The sequence below is a fragment of the Equus quagga genome, chromosome 1, assembly GCF_021613505.1.
Source record: "Equus quagga isolate Etosha38 chromosome 1, UCLA_HA_Equagga_1.0, whole genome shotgun sequence".
NCBI lineage: Eukaryota > Metazoa > Chordata > Mammalia > Perissodactyla > Equidae > Equus > Equus quagga.
Genome location: NC_060267.1, coordinates 130,883,939 through 130,903,242, shown reverse-complemented (window position 1 = coordinate 130,903,242; position 19,304 = coordinate 130,883,939). Strand labels below are relative to the sequence as shown.

The 19,304-nt window shown below is 36.8% G+C and overlaps 1 protein-coding gene across 1 annotated transcript in view; it reads right to left on the bottom strand.

The window, feature by feature from the left end:
- Window positions 1–19,304, bottom strand: part of ERC2 (ELKS/RAB6-interacting/CAST family member 2) — a 703,663-nt gene that overhangs the window by 421,047 nt on the left and 263,312 nt on the right. Inside the window, exon 5 of the mRNA XM_046646460.1 lies at window positions 12,206–12,373. Coding sequence (XP_046502416.1) covers window positions 12,206–12,373 — 168 coding nt within the window. The remainder of the gene's footprint in view (window positions 1–12,205; window positions 12,374–19,304) is intronic.

The following is a 19,304-nucleotide window of genomic DNA, read 5'->3' as shown; positions in this document are numbered from 1 at the left end:
TTGTCAACTCTTTGATTACCCTGTGATACATTTTATATAAAAGAGTCACGATAAATGCTCATTTCTTTCCTTTTACTTACCAATTTCAAAAATCATATGTTGGCTCCCTAGAATCTACGAAAGAGTTTTTTTTTAAATAGTTATCATTCTGAAGGTTGATTTAAGCATATGTTGTGTATTATTGATGCTTAAATTCTTCGTCCAGTGGGCAGAGTTCTTATTTGCTCCTGTGTCCTTTTGCCATGCCCTATCAGCATTTGATAGCTCCTGTGCTTGCTGGCATGCCAAGATGTTCTAGGGATCATTTCCCGCCCCAGCCACAGACTTCTCTGTCTACAAAGGTCTTTAGTGGGAAAACAGTAAATTTGACACTAAGAGTGCTCGTTGCTACCAGACTGGTTCTTGTTTCTAGGACTTTGCAGGGCCACAGCTAGGAGAAATATATATAAATAACATATATCTATGTATATCTATATGTTCTTAAATATGAAATATATCCTAGGCATACACTATTTTTACTTAATTTCATCAGTCTTGCATCTGTATTTCCTTTCCCCCAACTGAAAATCCCAGCTCTTACTGACAATAACAGAAACATTCATTTGTTTTATATCACTCTTCACACACACACTTGTTTTAGAATACTAAGACCCACACTACAACCAATAAAGCAATTACTACAAAAAGTTTAAGATTCTTTGTAGATTTTTTGTCCTGGCCTATACCCTCCCTAGAGATGCACACTCGAAGTGTTTTAAAGTCACTTGGAACAGATTCTTCTCTGTGTAGTTATACCACCACACAGATACACACATAGATTCATTTGTTTCATTTTCCTTTTAACTTTTTAGGGACTGCCTTTTTGGATTTAATTTTGCTTTATAATTATGTAAAATATTTACATGGTTCAAAAGTCAAATCTATTAAACAAAATATATTCAAAGAAGTCTAAGTTCTCTCCCTGTCCACTCATTCTATTGCAAAACAAGTAGATCGTTTTTTATTATTATGGTTTGTCCATCAATTTTTTTTTAAATATAAGCAAATACATACACTCACACATATATATTTGCATTCCCTTAATTTCTTAGATAAACAGTAGCATACCCTATACACTTTTCACCATCTTCCTTCTTTTTATTTAACAATATATCCTAGAGGTCACTCCAGATGGGTATACGGAGACACTCTTCATCTTTTACACAGCTACAGAGTAACCCATTTTGTGGATAACAGTGATTTATTCAATCAGTCCCCTCCTGGTAGACATCTTGGTTGTTTCCAGTCTTATACTATTACAGATAGTGTTGCAATGAACAGTCTTGGATAGTTTTTATTTCTGCCAGTGTATCTTTGGGATCTATTCCTAGAATTGGGGGTGCTGAGTCAAAGGTAAATATGTGTAATCTACTAGATGTTGCCAAATTCCTTTCTGAAACGGGATATACCATTTTGCAATCCTACCAGCAATGTTATTAGAGGGCTGGTCTTCCCCACAGTCTTACCAATAAATAGAGTATATTTTAAGTCTTTAGTTTTTGCCAATCTAATAAGCGAAAAATTGTTTTAAAATATAATTTTAATATGCATTTTTCTCTTATCATGCATCAGGCTGAGCCTTATAAATTAAGCACCATTTATATTTACTTTTCCGTGCACTATCTATATATCAGGCCCATTATTCTACAGAGCTGTTGGCCCTTTGGTTCTCTGTTTTTAAAAACTTCATTTATTAGGGATATGAATCCTTTATTTGCAGTATAACTTGCAAGTAGGTCACCCAAGTTGTTATTTATCTTTTACTCTGCCTATGATAATTTTGCCACGCAAAAATTATTTTATGTTATCAAATGTATTAATCTTACACATTATTGCTACAAAATCTTGATTCATAATTAGGAAACTTTTCCCCATACCTAAGTTATAGAGGAATTAATCCATGTTTTCTCCTAATACTAAAGCATCACCTAAGCCTAGATATTTCCATTGCTCCCATGATGCAATAGCTCATCTAATTCTCTCACTACACCTCCAATGATACAGGAGAGCAACAATAGATCCAACAAATATTTTTGGAGTTCCTATATTGTGTCAAGCACTGCTCTCAGGGCTCATATAGCACAGTGGAAAAGCCACAAGATCTTTTTCTTCAAGAAGCTTATATTGCAATGAATTTTTCCTTCTATATAAATACTAGGTTAATTAAGGGGCAAAATAAATACTCCAGTGCAACACAGTAATGAAAATCCCAGCTAGGCTACAATGTCCCTGAGGAACGAGATTATATTTTTGTGTCCCACACAACCTCTATCAGAGACTTTATCCAAGAAAGTGACCCTTGAGAATTTAAGGATTTGAAATGAAAAGGGCTCCAAGCATAAAAACAAGTTCTCCTTTTGGTTAGGTACTTTCACGGGCTTACTCAGAGGCCCTGTTCCATAACCAAGGTCTTTATGGGGTTGCTTTCTCAAAAAACCAACAGTCTACTAGATGGAATCTTCCATGAATCAATCCCAGTGGATACTCAAGGACTAAAAGAACTACAAACAATTCCTAAACTTTTTTCAATAATCATATTATGGGTGGTAATGTTGGTAACATTTATCTCTTGTTTACTTCTGTATTCCGGCACCAGCACCATGCCTAACACATAGTAGGTACTTTATAAATAACCTACTGGAGATCCAATAAAGAAGATTATCAAAACAATGCTAATTCCATATCTTAGTAGTCTGTCTCTTTCTCTCTCACACATACACACACACACAGGCACAGTAAAGTGCAAATATGATTAAACTTTTCCAAATCAAATCTTTAAAATTCATGTGCACCTTTCCCCAAACGTACTTTTCGACTCTGGATGGGAGTGAGGATGAAGAGCTGACAAATCCTAAGGTCTGGATCTCTGGCAGTCCCAAGCAGTTCTCCTGGTCACACCTTTCCCTTCTTCCTGCACCGCTCTCGGAAGAGCTGTCAAAGGTGGTCATCGACACGGAGAAAGCGGACCCTCCTGACACCCAGCCTTGCTGGCATGAGGCTAGGGAGTCATACTCGGAAATGAGGGGTTGGGTCTTGTCTTTTCCTTCACACGTGGCCAGATCTTAACGACAGAACTTAGGATCTGTCCAGTTTCAAATTAACAACCGCCAAGTCATATTTTAGAGGCCAAACATCATTCTGTTATAGGCATAACAATTTAAGAAATCACCGACATTTGAAAGTGAAAGAACAAAATAAAAAATAAATGCAAGAAAATAAATTTCACACACTTCAAGACAGAACTGCTTGCAATAAAAGCAAACTTCTAGGGTTAAAATGATTCTCATCTAACACAACTTATGACCTCAAGTTGTATTCTCGCTCTTTTTTTAATAAAACAAAAGAGGGGAAGTCTATGTCTGTATGCAATAAATACCTGTATTTAATTTAAAAAAGAATAAAGTTCATATGAAAATGGATAAAAGATTCTTACAGAAGCCCTGCAATGTAACTTCACTCTTTACATGTTGGTTTGATAAGTAAATATACACATAAAGAAACTGAACCACAGCAAATGTTAGCCTTTTTCCAGAGGAAAGGAAGCAAGTGCTACAAATGTGGGTCCAGTGTCAGGAGAATGTAATCGCAAGATAAAGTGGTTATTTCCAAGGGTTGTCCCCCAAAAGGAAAAAAAATCAACGGAATTACTTACATTCTGTTTTCCATAAAATTCATACCAAAAAAAGAAGAAAGAAAGAAAGAACGTGAGCTCGGAGGTCAGGAGAGTTTTGCTGGATTTCCCTCCTCCTAAATTCTGTCATCTTTTTAAAGTGGCAAGTCAGCTTCCCCCTGGCATGATAGAAATACATTCTTTTTCTCCTGCAAACCATTCACCAGGAAACACTTACCAGTGGACATGTACTTCCTCAGAGATGATTGGCTAATTGAATAGTGTCACTTCCAGTTGCAGCTTAATATAGTATAGACAATGCCTTTTTCAAACAGAAGTATAACCAAACAAAAGCACTAATGATCTATTTCTTTTCTTTAAAATAATATAAAGGCCTCTACCTCCATATCTCTACACCCCAAAACAATGGATGCAGATTATGAAGAGATTTAATGTAGAAATTAAAATGATTCAGTTATCTTAATTACATGTTTAGCCACAGAGGTCAAATAACATCCCAATGAGCTCAAGAAGAAGGATGAAATTCTTTTGTTTCACTAGAAAAATAAGTTGCTCAAAATAAGTTGACAATGGGCTAAGGATTGGAAAGTTTTTGATTAAAAAAGGATTTTTGTTGGAACACGTATAATGAGATTCGAGCTGCAGTGACAATAAAAAATTGAAAGCAGAATTACATACAAAATGAGCACTGTAAAATATCATTTTTTTAGTACAATGGAAAATAAGGTGTTTGTGGTTTTACTCTATAAATTCTGTGTTGTCTGCTCATATGTATTTCTTCTTGGCCGTGCTCTGAATGGCCATTCTGATTTCCGAGCCCTTCTGCACCAGCCTTCATTTGCGGTGGGGGGAACCCACACAATCAACATCTCCTAGGCTCTACTTTTCTTTTCCATTTATTGGCTTTTCAGGACTAATTCATGTCCATGCATCACATTGGTGTTCAGTTACAGGGCAGACAATGAACTTCCCTAATCCGTTTAGTGTGCTGACAGAGCCATGTTCACAATTTATAGAATTTCCTTTCAGACATCTACCTATTTCACAGTTCATTAAGATTCAAACTGAACACCTGTGTTTATGAAGTCAAAAGCAATTTTATACTAACAAGGTGTTAAATAAGGCATTCTCTGAAGGCCTGAACAACAATAATGACAACAGAAGTACAAGACTCTTGACCTATAGAACAAAATAATGTCTGTAGCTACCTGCACCATCCTTTGATAGGCCAGAAATTGCCATGGAACTGCAGCCAACACCCACAAGACATGTTAATTCCTCTACCACAGGTCTTTCATGTTTTACCTTAAGAAAGCAAGAGTATTAGGCTGCCTTACAAAGTTCACCCAGATAACTAAAATCTGCACAACAGCTAAAACTCTCAGGAAGTAAAACGTAGTCCCTTTAAACAATGCCTTCACTAGCTAGATATAAGGACATTTTTCACATTCTGGGACCCACAAAGCCTGACCCTAGCTCATTTTTATGTGACCCCAAAGTTTTCACATCGTTAATAAAGAGAGAATCAAAACAAAGCCCACAGACACTAGGGGAGGGGAAAGTGTGTAGTTTGGCACTGCCATCATACATACCCTCAAAATGAAAAGGGAAAAAAATAAAATGCACATAGCAGAGGTGGTGACCCCTATAATGACTGTGGTTCCCAACATTTTTTTTCTACTGGTAATAAACCATTTTGCAGACCTCCCAATTGTGGCCACCATGATAGTTATAGCTTTGCAGGTTTATGTCTTTTTCTTGCAGTTAAAGTGTTATCAATAAAAATTTCAAATGATGCCTTTCCCGGTCAAATAAAAACATTTTAAAATGTGAAGCCAATGACAGGTTAGAATGGAAAAATACAAGCGACACCAGAATTTTATTTTGTATATTTTTCACCAAGTATCTTAATTTATTAATTTTAAAGACATTCCTTGCAAGTCTTGAAAGTAAGACAATGCACTGTGACATGGTACTGGTATAATTTGACAGTCTTAAAAGTTGGTTTTGTCGTATGCTACTAGCTTTTTTAAAAAGCACCTCACTTTTAATGCCGTGATTATGAAGGGCACTAAACAAACATCTATCCCAAAAAGGCCATTTCAAATATTATCCTTTGAAGGCAGGACTGAAATGATTAAAAAGGACTTTACTACTAGCAGTCAACCACAGCGGGAGGTAAAAAGGAAAATGAAATTTCTGTTTAGGAGTAAAGGAGCACTCTTTGTAAATCCCACCTTATATATTGTGGCAAATATTATTTCCATCCATTTAAAAAACTCCTTTGCTCAAAACGTGTGAGTTCAGAGGAAAGAGTAGTTCCTTAAGTATCTGGAATAGTTTGCAAAGCCCTGTGTGAATGCATCTAGTCTCAGAGTCCCTGGAAGCCACAAAGCATTCCCGACTCCTCATCACAGTGACCTTTATACCCAAGAGTCCTAGCCTCACCATGAAGTGGGGTAGAGGGCCCACCTCAATGCAAATAAACCAAGAAAAAAGGACTCATAAAACTTGTTCTTTTCTCCATGTAACAACAACATTTTCATTGTCAAAAGCTTCATTTTTATGATTCATCTTGAAAACTGACAATCCAAGTTTGCTTTCTGGCTGTGTCATCGCACTGAGTCATCTGTGACTCAGAGACTGAAAAATGCTGCCACGGGCTCAGAAAACACCTCCTCCTCCACCAACACCTTACACAACCTCCCTGAAGAAGTGATCATCACCACTTCTGTTAAAGATGCATTCAATTTTTTACATTACAAATGTATAATATGTGTATCGTAGACAAATTAAAGATCACCTGAGTCTCCAACACAAAGAGGAAACAGTCAGACACTGTTGCCCATGCTTTTACTTTTTCTTTACAAAGTGTACATGCATGGTATGAATATATGTACACATATAATCATAAACATCTTTAAAGCAACAAAAACTAAATATTATACAATAAATTGTACTTAATATACTAGGATTCTAGACATCATGAAAAATGGTAGCTTCCCCAGAGTTTGGGCAATATCTTTCATTATTATGGCCACAGTGTTACTGTTATCACAGCCATAATGTTACGATGAGGATTTAAGTCTCAGAGTTATTCATTCTAATCCCTCTTCATAGCCAGTACAGGGTTGTACCTAGTAAACATTCTTGAAACCCCAGTGAACTCACCTGTTAAAACAGAATTATAGAACTTGCCATAAACTTTGCTACGAGATAAAGTATCTCAGCTCCTTGAAAAGGAAGCCCTCAATCCACTGGGACTCTTATGGAAAGCACAAGACTGCTGGTTGAGAGTACAGGGCTCGGGAACCCAGGCCTGTCACTTACCGTTATGTGATCTTGAGCAAGTTACACATCCTCTCTGAGCCTCTATTTCTTCATCTTAAAAATAGGCTCAACAATATCAACTTCACAAGTTGTAAGTCAAGTTTAAAACAAAGTGTCACACAGAAAACAGCCACAGTTCCTGAAACTCATATAGCAATCGTAAGACACTCTGTAGACATTTGGGCAATAAAACGGAATTAAAAAGTCCAAGACCAATAGCCCCTAAGATTATGGGTCCCACCTCGTCCAGCACCTTGCACATCACAGATGCTCAATAAAATATTATCAAATGATACCTCACCCATTTAGACAAGTCAAAGGAAGGGTCTATCTGAAGGACAGCCGACCGGAGCATTTCTAAGTAGATGCAGTAACTCCGGAAATAATCAAGCCAGCAGAGTGTATGTAACCCCATAAAACCATTCCCTTTCTCAAGGACAGCCAAGTTACTTGAGTGTGGACTCAAAGAGAATCAGCTTTAACCAAAACATAAAATTAACATTATCAGAGTAATCACCTTAGCAATATTAGCCTTCAATTATAAAAAATATAAATGGGTATTTCATACAGCTTGCATACTTTAGTCTTCAAAGGAGCTAAACATTTTTCTTTTTATCTTCTTTCCTTCCTTTACCTATCTGCTTTTAAACAACAGAAGGAAGATGACATCCAATTAAGATTTTGTGTGGAATTATTAGTAACCAGTGATAATGAAATCACTGAACGTTTATTGTACTATAACATAGAATACAAAGTTGTCTGTCATATATCTATATACCCAACAGAATGTTGGCTGGATGAGGGCAGGAACCATATCTGGCACATAGTAGTCATTTGAAAAATATGTGTTGAATAAAAATAACACATGAAATCTAAATGTGTGGAATGAAAACTGCAGGGATCTTTAATGTAAAACTCTTGGAAATGCTTCAGGGCATCTATAAACTGCCTGAAATTATACACATTATTCTGTGTGAATGAGCGTATATGTATAGAAGTGAATTTTTCTGGAAAGTGAACCGATAGATTGCATGAGATTCTCTCCTACATTGATAACATTTAAAAAACAAAAACAAAAATGTTATGGACCCTTGCTATGCAGCTGCCACTAACCTAACCTGCATGTGCTGCCTTTCACCTTCGTAAACACAAAACCCCTACACTCTCTGTTAATTAACAGCTTCTCAAGTGTTTACTCTTAGACAAGTAGAACTCTTCCCTGACCTGTTCAGAACAGAAAGGAGTATAAAAGCAATCATCATAGACAACTGACATTTAACACATCTTTCAGAAAGCATGCCAAAGAGTGTCATGCCCGGCAGTTTAGAAACCATGCCAGGCTGGGGAAAACTGCCAGAAAACAGAAAGAAATCTCTTAATCTGGGGATAGAACAAAATAAGTGGTACTTTCATAGTATTTTCATTTCTCTGTATTATTCTGAGACAGAAAAAAGCGACTCAATTGAAATATAAAAGTCTGACCTCAGTAAATACAGACACCAAAAATTCAAAGGAGACTCACAGAGATAGAATACACAGAATGGATGAAAAGATGAGACGTGAAGTAGAGAATTCCCCAAACATCCCTGATATACAACAGTAATAATAACAGCAACGATAATAATCAACACAATTTATAGCTAAACCCTTTACTAGAGTCAAAGCACTTTCCATATAAATGATGCATCAGGCTGGCACAATTATGGCCATTTTATAGATCAAGACATGGAGGTGCAGAGAAGTTCAAGTCTTGTTCAAGTCATGGTTATTGAATGGGGAGGCTGATGCACGTCCACACATCTCCCACTTCTAAATGCTGTGTTCTTCGTACAACATTTTATTTCACATCATAGGGTGACAGCCAGGCCTTTCTTATTCCTAATTTCTGAAATGTTCTGGCAATTATTCACTGAAATCCGGAAAAATCAAGGTGCCAAAGAAAGCCAGTTATTATCTCTACTGCCATGGAGTTAATGTGTTGGGAGATGGGGTTAAGTTGGTACATAGGAAACATCAAGGGAAGTAGCAAAATAAGAAACTTGGCCTTGGGGTCCTTTGAAGCTATTTTAAAAAGTAAAATGTTATGTTAAGAGCTATGTGGTGTATCTCTGTGTGTGTGTAATTATTATTCCATTGATTTATTGCACACACGTCACAGAACGTCTGGGCATTTGTACAAGTAAAAACAAACCAAGCCAGGAGCCAAGCCACATAGCCGCAAACCCAGACAAGTTGCCTCCCACCCTTCGAACCACCCTTCATGCTACCACCTCCCAAATGCACATTCTCTGGGAGCAAAAGCCTTTCTTGCAGAGACGAACTGTTAGGCCAGTGACATCTGTCATTTATACTATATTCTAAGATTAGCCAAAGCCAGTTGATGGCACAGATTTTCCAGAGACACTAGCAGGGCTCTTCCTATTCTGGAGAGAGCCCTCTTCTATTTTGGCAAGAGCTTTCAGGAATCACTCAAGAATCTACCTGGAAGGAGATATTACATGTAACCTCCTCCAAGGATGAGCACCATAACTTTCATGTGAACTTAAACTCAGGTGTTTCGCCGCAGGGCCCAAGGAAACATGGCATAGCTCATCCACGGAACACTCGTCCACTAACTCACTGCACACGAGGCAGGGAGACTTATTTCCCTATGTTTCTCCAAGAAGCGGGAAAATCACTTTAATGTATTTTACCCTTCTGCCAAAAACCTTTTGCCTATGATCCAAAAATTAGAGCTAATTTCAACCTAAATCACTCCGTCTAAGAGACGGACATCATTAGGCAACTTTCTCCATTTCTATTTACTAAGATGTTAAAAGAAGGAAAAAAAGCAAAAGAAAATTCCTCAGATGTTTCCAAGTGATAAAATCATTAAGCTCACACTTCCAACTTCAAAGAAGAAAACTAGAAAATCCTCTCACTTTCTCTGCACATGGAGAATAAGTTGTTCTACTTCAAAGCACCATTTCTTTATTGGGTCATTTTAATTATTGAACGTGGGTCAGAAGCTATCCACATAACGTCATCACTGTCTTTTTCATGAAATATGTATAGGTCTAATTTGGACTACATTAACTTGAGACAGGTAAAACAGGAGAGAGAATAAGAGAAGGGAAAGGGACTAGGGAATACAGCACTCATCAGTGCATTGTAGTGAGAGGAAGGTGGTAAGCCTTTCTGAGCTGACTTTTCTCATTCTTTCCTTCTAGAGAGGAATCGCCAAGAAGCCTGACTGCCTCACTTCTCAAATTTCCTTCTACCCGATACACAGAAACACAATTACGCTAACTCTATTAGTAACGCTGGTATTATTGCCAACTTAAGACAACTGTGGGTACAATCAATTGCTTTGTGAATAACCACTGTGAAGAAAAACTCATGCTCTAGAATGGGGGTCGGCAAACTATCTGGCCCTCTTCAGAGTAATAAGACAGCTAGAGAGAGAACGAGCCAGGCATTCCAATTCCCACTCAACTCTCTTCCCACAAGATCCCAAAGCCACGGGTTGGCCAGCTTTTTCTGTAAAGGGCCAAGGAGTAAATATTTTCAGCTTTGCAGGCCTTATGGTCTCTGCTGGTGCTAAACTCTGCTGCTGTAGCTCAAAAGCAGCCAAAGACAACACACAGATGAAAAAGGGTGTCTGTTTTAATAAAACTTTATTTACAAAAACAGGTGGAGGGAAGGATTTTTCCTGCAAGCCACAGTTTTTGACTCCTATCCTAGACAATTGCTAGATGGGAGAAATGTTCTATAGCTGTGCTGTCCCATATACTAGTGACTAGCCGCATGTGATTATTATATACTTGAAATGTGGCTAGTGTAACTAAGAAACAACTTTTTAAATTTTACTGAATTTTAATTAATTTAAATTTGAATAGCCACATGTGATGGTGGCTACAGTTTTGGCACAGATTCTAGATACTATTCACGGCTGCCTCCTCAAAGGAGATACAAGCCACCTTCCAATCATGGCATAGTTTAAATTTTTGCCTTAAAAAATAAAATAGCCATGCTTTCAAAATGGAACTATACACAACTAAAAATATTTCCTAAATGTGAAAAATCCACATCATTGAGGCCAAAACAATCTTTTTGGTTTGACACAATCACATAACTGCCTACTAGCCAATGTCAAGCGCGTAGGGGCAAGGTCAGGTCCATGCCAAGACCTATCCAATCTGGAACCTGCTTTCTTTCTCCTCCAGACACTGTCCTGCGCCTTAAATGAGAGCACAGACCTACTCAACAGCCCTATTAACTCCTAAGGAAAATCCAAACCTCCCCACAGACTCAAAAATATATACATGCAAAGACATGGCTCAAAGAGCACAAGAGAGGACATGCAACTCGATTAGATAGCCTTCTCTTAAAGGGGTATACATCATACACTGCCTCAACACAAAAATCAGGGAGATTCACCGCATTCTTGCTATTGCCCACATGTAATAATTTATTTTCTGGCAACTGTTTTATTTACATAATAACCAGCTTGTGTTTTGCATTTCTTAGCAGACCCAAAGTTATAATCCAATGAGGGGAACCAAGGAAATAGGATAGTAACATATATTTATTTTTCTTCTAAGTATGAATAAGAAATAACAAACCAACATGTTCTTTAAGAAACTCACACAATACCAACTTTCTTCAATGGTAAAAGAATCTTGAAAATTGAGGATATATGCCTTAGAAAGTAAGAAACTCTTGAAACCTCAGGTGCCAGGAGGGGGCCTATACAGACACACAGCAAAGTAAGGTAGATGACATTTGACTTTTCTATGATTTTTGATAAAATGAAACCATTCCAGATCTAATCATTTATCTGTGATTCCCAAATCCCAAAAACTCTGAAAAATGAAAAAGAATTCCAAGGGTGAAGCAAACTCCTTTGTTGATACAACCTGACATGGACTGACAGGTGGCTACTTAGATGGTCTTTATTTACCTTAATTTAATGTGAAAAATTTTTTTCCTGCAGAAATATCCATGTGTTTGCTTATGAGGTGTTGCTGCAACCTCACTGGAAGTGTTATACAATCCATGATACATGCAATGGGTCTTACCTTTCCAAAATCCCCAAAATATCTGACCCAAGATACATCTGGCCCCAAAAGTCTGGATAACGGATCTTCTAAAGAGAGCTGTTCAGGTAGGACATTTTCTACGAACTCAACGTCTGCTGCCCGGAATTCTGAAACAGTGCCTTACCTCAGTCTGAAGGATGGCAGCTCTCTGTTCTTTGGCAGTAAGCGACTCTTTAAGCACTTCAATGTGTTGCTTGCAATCTGAATTTTGATTGCTAAGGGTTTCAAGCTTTGTTTGTAAGGCAAGAAGTTCTGACTCCTTCTTTGAAAGTTCCTGCTTCAGCTGATCAATCTGTGAAACAACAAAATTGCAAGAAATTAGAAGCCGCAGCTCTTACTATTTACATTTGGGAACTACTAATTTCTCTTAATTTTCAATAGCCAATGATCATTAATCCAACAAGGCAGGCCACGAGTTTGCTTAAAAAGATGGCTGGCCAAACCTACTACTCACCCTTGAAACCACAAAATCTATTCACCATGGTCCTCAGAAGGGTCAACAGGGAGCTAATAAAGGTAACTAACCCAAGACATAACCTGGACCCTTTCTGCCACTCTACAGTGGAAATGATCATTCAAGGGCATCATTTGACAAAAGAGAATCCTCAAAAAAAAAAAAAAAAAAAAGCAGCATTAGGGGTTTTTATTTTTTTACTTACATTAAATATTAAGATGACACAAAGGAACATAAAATACATAAAAAGTATAAGGAAAAATCATACAAGAAACATCCATCATTCAATTCACCAAAAAACATCATTAGAATCATCCTGTTCTAACCCAGTTCAACCCATTTCTATCTCCTTCTCTTCCCCTTTGGAAATAATTATCATCCTGAATTTTGTGTTTGTCATTTCCTTGCTTCTCTTTTAAGTTTACCAAATTTTTTTTTGCATCTGTAAAAGAAGTACACCATTTAGTTTTGCACAGTTTTTAACTTTGTGCTCTATATATTCTTTTTCTCTTTGATGTTAGCCCTGAGCTAACATCTGTTGCCAATATTCCTCTTTTTGCTTGAGGAAGATTGTTGCTGAACTAACATCTGTGCCAATCTTCCTCTATTTTATGTAGGATGCCACCACAGCATGGCTTGACAAGAGGTGCTACGTCCACACCTGGGATCCAAACCTGCAAACCCCGGGCCACCAAAGTAGAGCACACAAACTTAACCACTAAGCCACCGGGCTGGCCCCTGTGCTATGTAATCTTTTTTAGCATTTTGGTTTTTTCTACTCAATCTTACATCCTGCAGATTAAATTATGTTATTGTACATGCAATTCATTCATTTTCAACGAAGTACAGGATTCCATTGTAAGACTTCACCACAATTTATTTGTCCATTCTGCTGTTTACAGACATTTGGGTTTGTTTCCAGGTTTTTTGCTATGACAAAAAGTGCTATTTTGAACATGTTACACATATCACCTGGTACACACAGCAAAAATAATATAGGAGTTAAATTGCTGGACCACATAGTACGCACATCTTCAACTTTACTAGATAACACCAAAATGTTTTCCAAAGCAGTTATATTAATTTTCACAGTCACAAGCTGTATGTAATGTGCCAATTACTCCACATCTTTGCCAATATCTTATGTCATCAGGCTTTTACATTTTTGCCAGGCTGATAGGAGTTGTGGTAGATGATCTCCAAAGACGACTCTTACCAGTTTCTTCCTACCTGTACACACATGCCACTCCCACAACTAGGGGTGGAGTCTCTCTACCCTCCTCTCCAACCTGGGCTGGACTATGACTTGCTTCAACCAGCTAAACGCAGCAAAAGCGTCAGGACGCCTGTTCCGGCCCTAGCCTGTAGGACTGGCGGCTGCAGCTTCCTCCCCCTGGAAGCCGGCCACCACATTAGAAGTCCAACCACCCTGTGACCACCATGCTGTGAAGAAGTCCAGACCAGCCACAGGCCATGCAGAAAGACAGGGGGGCCTGGTGGAAATTGTGGCTTCTTTGTCCTGTTCTGGTCCTAAAGGGAAGAATGTCAATGTTTCATCGTTAAGTTTGATGCTTGCTTTAGCTTTTTATAGGCACTCTTAAGTTTCAGAAAGTTCCCTTTTATTACAACTTGCCAAGAGGTTTTTTCTTTAATCATTAAGGAATGTTTAATATTACCAAACAATTCTTCTGCATCTCATGATATATCACACTTTTCACCTTTAATATATTATTGTAATGAATTACATTAATGGATTTTTAAAATATTAATCTCTGCTTGCATTACTATGAAAAACTCCACTAAGTCATGATGTATTATATTTTTTATATTTTAGTGGATTCAGCTTGCTAATATTTTATCAGGATCTTTCATCTATGTTTACAGGGAAAATTGGTTTGTAATTTTCCTATCTTACGCTGTCCTTGTCAGGTCTTAGCAACAATTTAGCCTTCCAAATAGATTAGGGAGTGTTTCTTCTTTTAATGTGTTCTGAAATGGTCTGTGTAAAATTGAAAACTTTTTTCCATTAATGTTCATTAGAAATCAACAGCAAAACAATCTAGAGCTGATACTTTCTTTTTCCGAAGACCATTACTTACTTCATCCATCTTTAATGGTTCTAAGAATATTCGTGTTTCTAACTATTTGAGTCAATTTTGAGAAGCTTTTTATCCCCTAAGAATTTTTCATTTCATCTAAATTTTCACCTTTATCAGCATGAAATTTTCATAAGACCCATTTATCTTTTGATATCTATAGCATCTATGATTATGTCTTCTTTTTTATTCCCAATATTCTTTATTTTTACTCTCTTTTTCTTGAGGAATCTCAGCAGAGGCAACATCATGTTAAATAATCTCTTCAAAGAGCCAATTTGTCTGTGTTTATCATCTAATGTTTTTATTTTCTATTTCATTAATTTCTGCTCTTATTTTGAAATTGTTTCCTTCCTACTACTTTCTTTGGATTTATTCTGTTTTCTTTTCCGAACTTTTTAAGTTGACATTTATCTTACTAATTTTCAGCCTTTTTTCTTTCCACATATAAGCCTTAAGACTATAAATTTCCCTTCAGTATCATTTTAGCTTGATCACACTAGTTTGATACGTAGTCTTGACATATTGTTCAGTCCTACATATTTTCTAATCTCCATTATTATCTGTTCTTTGACTCATGAATAACTTAGAAGTATGTTTCTTAATCTCCAAATACGTGGATGTTTCCTAGTTTTCTTTGTGTTTTTATTTCTCACTTGCTTTGTGAATAGAGAACATGGTCTGCTTGATACTGGTCACTTGTAATTTGGTGTATCCTGCTTTATGACACAGAATGTGGTCAGTTATCACAAATGTACTTTCTATACTCTGTGCTTGAAAAAAATACGTATCCAACAATTTTGGGGCGCAATATTCTAAAAATCTGCATTCAAAAACTTTTAATTGGGTAATTTAAGTCTTCTATATTTCGATCTTTTAATTTGCCTCCTCTGTTGATTACTTAAGGGTGAGTTAAAACTATCCACTATAATGGTGAAATAATTTCTCCTTGTAGTTCAGCCAATTTTTTAGCTCTAAAATGTTTCTTTGCCTTAAAGTCTGCAACAGCCTTCTTATGGTTAGCATTTGGCTAGTGTGTCTTTTTTCACTTTCAATGTATCTTTAATCTTATGTTGTAGATGTCTCTTGTATATAGCATATACCCACATTCTTTTACCCTGTCTGATAAAATTAAATGAAGCATTTATTATCATTACAGATATGTGATTTTATTTCAACCATCTTACTTTGTGCATGCTAATATATACTACCATTTCTATTTCTTCTCTTTTCTTTCTTGCTTTGTTTTGAATAACTTTTTTCTCATTTTTTTTGCCTCTACTCACTTAAAAGTTATACTTTTATATATATATTTATTTTACATATTTATTTATTTCTAACATTACCCTAGAAATTATAACATGCTTACACTTTTGACTTATCTAAGCCTAAAGTCAATCTATATGTCTATCTTCTTTCAGAATAATATAAGGATCTTAAGACACTTTAAGTCCAATTACCACTCTCCTGACATACACATTATTATCGTCACGTATTTTAGTTCTTTCCTGTTTTATTTTTAACTCATAACTATTTTTTTACAGTCCATGTTTGTTTATATTTACCCCTACATTTGTCACTATTTTTATTATTCATTTTTGCATCTCAGATATTCCGTTAGGAGTCTCCTTTTGCCTGAAATGCATAATTTAAAATTTCCTGGGGCTGGCCCCGTGGCCGAGTGGTTAAGTTCGCGTGCTCCGCGGCAGGCGGCCCAGTGTTTCGTTGGTTCGAATCCTGGGCGCGGACATGGCACTGCTCATCAAACCACGCTGAGGCAGCGTCCCACATGCCACAATTAGAAGGACCCACAATGAAGAACATAGAACTGTGTACCAGGGGGCTTTGGGGAGAAAAAGGAAAAAAATAAAATCTTTAAAATTTCCTTTAGTGAGGTTTCATTGGTGGCAAACCCAATTTTTGTCTAAAACTATCTCAACTTCATTCTTTTTTCTCCAACATTGTTGCTGAGGATTAAAAGTAATTTTCTAGGTTAAATGATGTTTTCTCTCAACACACTGAGGATATTATTCCACTATCTTCTGGCTAATAAAAGCTATTAAGAAGTCAAGCTATCACTCCAAATTCATTCCTTTAAAGGTAATGGGACTCTTTTCCATTAGCTGCCCTTTTTTAACAGCTTTATTGAAATATAATTTACATGCCATACAATTAACCTGCTTAAAGTGTATAGTTGATGGTTTTTAGTATATTCACAGAATTGTGCAACCATTATCATAATCAAATTTTAGAACATTTTCATCATCTCAAAATGAAACCTTGTAACCATTAGAAGTCACACTCCATTCTCCACCCTCTACATCCAGTCCTAGGCAACCAGTAATCTACTTTCTGTCTATATGGATTGGCCTATTCTGGCAATTTCACATAAATAGAATCTTACAGCATATGTACTTTGTGACTGGCTTCCTTCACACAGCACAATGTTTCAAGGTTCATCCATGTTGTAGTATGTTATTAGTACTTCATTTTTTATTGGTGAATAATATACCACTGTATGAATATGCCACATTTTGTCTATCTATTCACCAATTGATGGACACTGAGGTTGTTTCCATGTTTTGGCTATTACAAATAATGCTGCTAAGAATATTCATGTGCAAGTCTGCATGGACATATGTTTTCATTTCTCTTCAGTATACATTCTCTGTCCCTACCACATCTCTCTTTTCCTCTGGAACTCTGATGAAATTTATGCTAGACCTTCTAATTCTATCTTCTTTGTATCTTAACTTGTCTTTCAAGTATTCCATCTTTTCATCTTCTATTTAATTTCTTCTGCTCTGTTTTTCAGTTTACTAAATTTCTCTTCTGCTATGACCACTTTGCAGGTAAACCTATTCATTGAACTTTTAAATTCTGTTTTTATATTTTCCCATCTCTAGACATTTTATTTGGTTCTCTTTAAATTTGCTTGGTATTTTTATAATCTCTTGCCCTCTATTCATATTTTCAATCCCTTCTTTTATTTATTTAAACATATTAAACATACTTATTTCATAGTGTTTGTCTTAAAATTCCAACTTCTGAAGTTCTTGCCTTCTGGTTCTGCTGTTTGTTCTTTTTAACAACTATCACTTATGGTGGCTTGTTTTCTTCAGGTTTTGTGATTTTTACAAAAATCTTTACTGTGTGTTCATGTTTTTTGGAACTCTATCTGGAGAAATACTCTGAGGTCTAAGTTGAACACATGGTCCTTCAGAGGGTTTGTCTCTGCCAATGCCTGGGGCACTACCAACCAAGAACCCCTTTAAACTACATTCTCTACTTGAAGTTTTTGGACCACCTCACACTGTAGATCTGTGCAAGAGCCAGCTGTGGTTATGGATTCTCAAAGCTAGTTTTTTCACCTTTCCCTTGGCTGAAAGTTTTAAAATAGATCAATTTCCCTGGAGTCCCCTAGTCTAGGTGGGAGGAAAGTAGAGTGGGGAGGTTATTTTTGGTTTACCCTTCCACTGAGAGTGTAGCTGTCTGGGATCCCAGCTTTATGTGGTAGCAGTAGTGGAGTTTCTATTGGACTCACCTTGAGCAAGCTCAGTCTTCTGTCTCTTTCCTTCAATGTCCGCACAACTGTGAAAACTAAAGCTCAAGTTCACTGTCTAGCAAACGCCAACAAGAAGAAAGAACCAGCGCTCTACTTATTACTCCAGCTCTGGCTTAGTTTTGGCCCTTGAGATTCTTTCTAACTTCACAGTTCATAGGAACGTCTTAAAATGTATGTTTTCAAAATGCATTTCATCCAGCATTTTTGGTTGTTTTCAGCAACTGAAAGTGGCATACACAAGAACCAAGCTACTGACAACAACTGCTGAGCATGAACACAGTGGGATGCTTAAAAAGAAGTGAGCCCCCCCCCCCCCGCCACCTTCAGAAGTGTTCAGGTTGCACAATTTACTAGAACAATTGATATGGAACCCCATTTGCAGGGAGAAGTCAGACTAGATCACGGGACAAATAGGTTTCATCTTGCTTGCCAAATCTAAAGGTGTAGGAGTGGCTGGCCAGAAGGTAGGCTTGAGAGGATTCTGAGTATGCTTAAAGGTTCACTGGGAAAGAATCGTGACTGATTATCAACGTGCCCTGGGTCTGTGTGAGCAGCAGTGGTACTGCTCATGTATATGTAATCCATGAAATATATTATTTCTTTATAATGAATCATGAGTCTATGATCATTTTTACCTGGAATAAAAGTAAGTACCCACCCCCTTTTCTCTCTCATACAACAAGAACAGGGTATAAATAAAAAGAGGGGAAATCAGGATTAGGATTACCTAAAATTATAAAAGAAATTCAATCTGTTGTGATCAGCATGGTCAACACTCTTCTCAAGGGGTACAACCCCAAATCACATGCAGTTGTAGCTGATAGCACACTATATACTTGATTCCACATATGAAACTGATTCATCTGAAAATAAAGCTAAAAAACTTTCAACTCTACATGTCTAAGCAGAGATGATGTTTATAGTTAAAAAAAACTGATTTGTGCTAACTTCTACAAATATCAGAGTAGAAATCTACTGTGGGATTGGGGCACTGAGAGAGGAATTTGAATGAAATTAACTTGACCAACAGAATAGTACTTAATAGGAAGGAAGGACATGGCAGTTTCTATGTATATTTACTTTATTCAAAAAATAGATTGATAGTCAT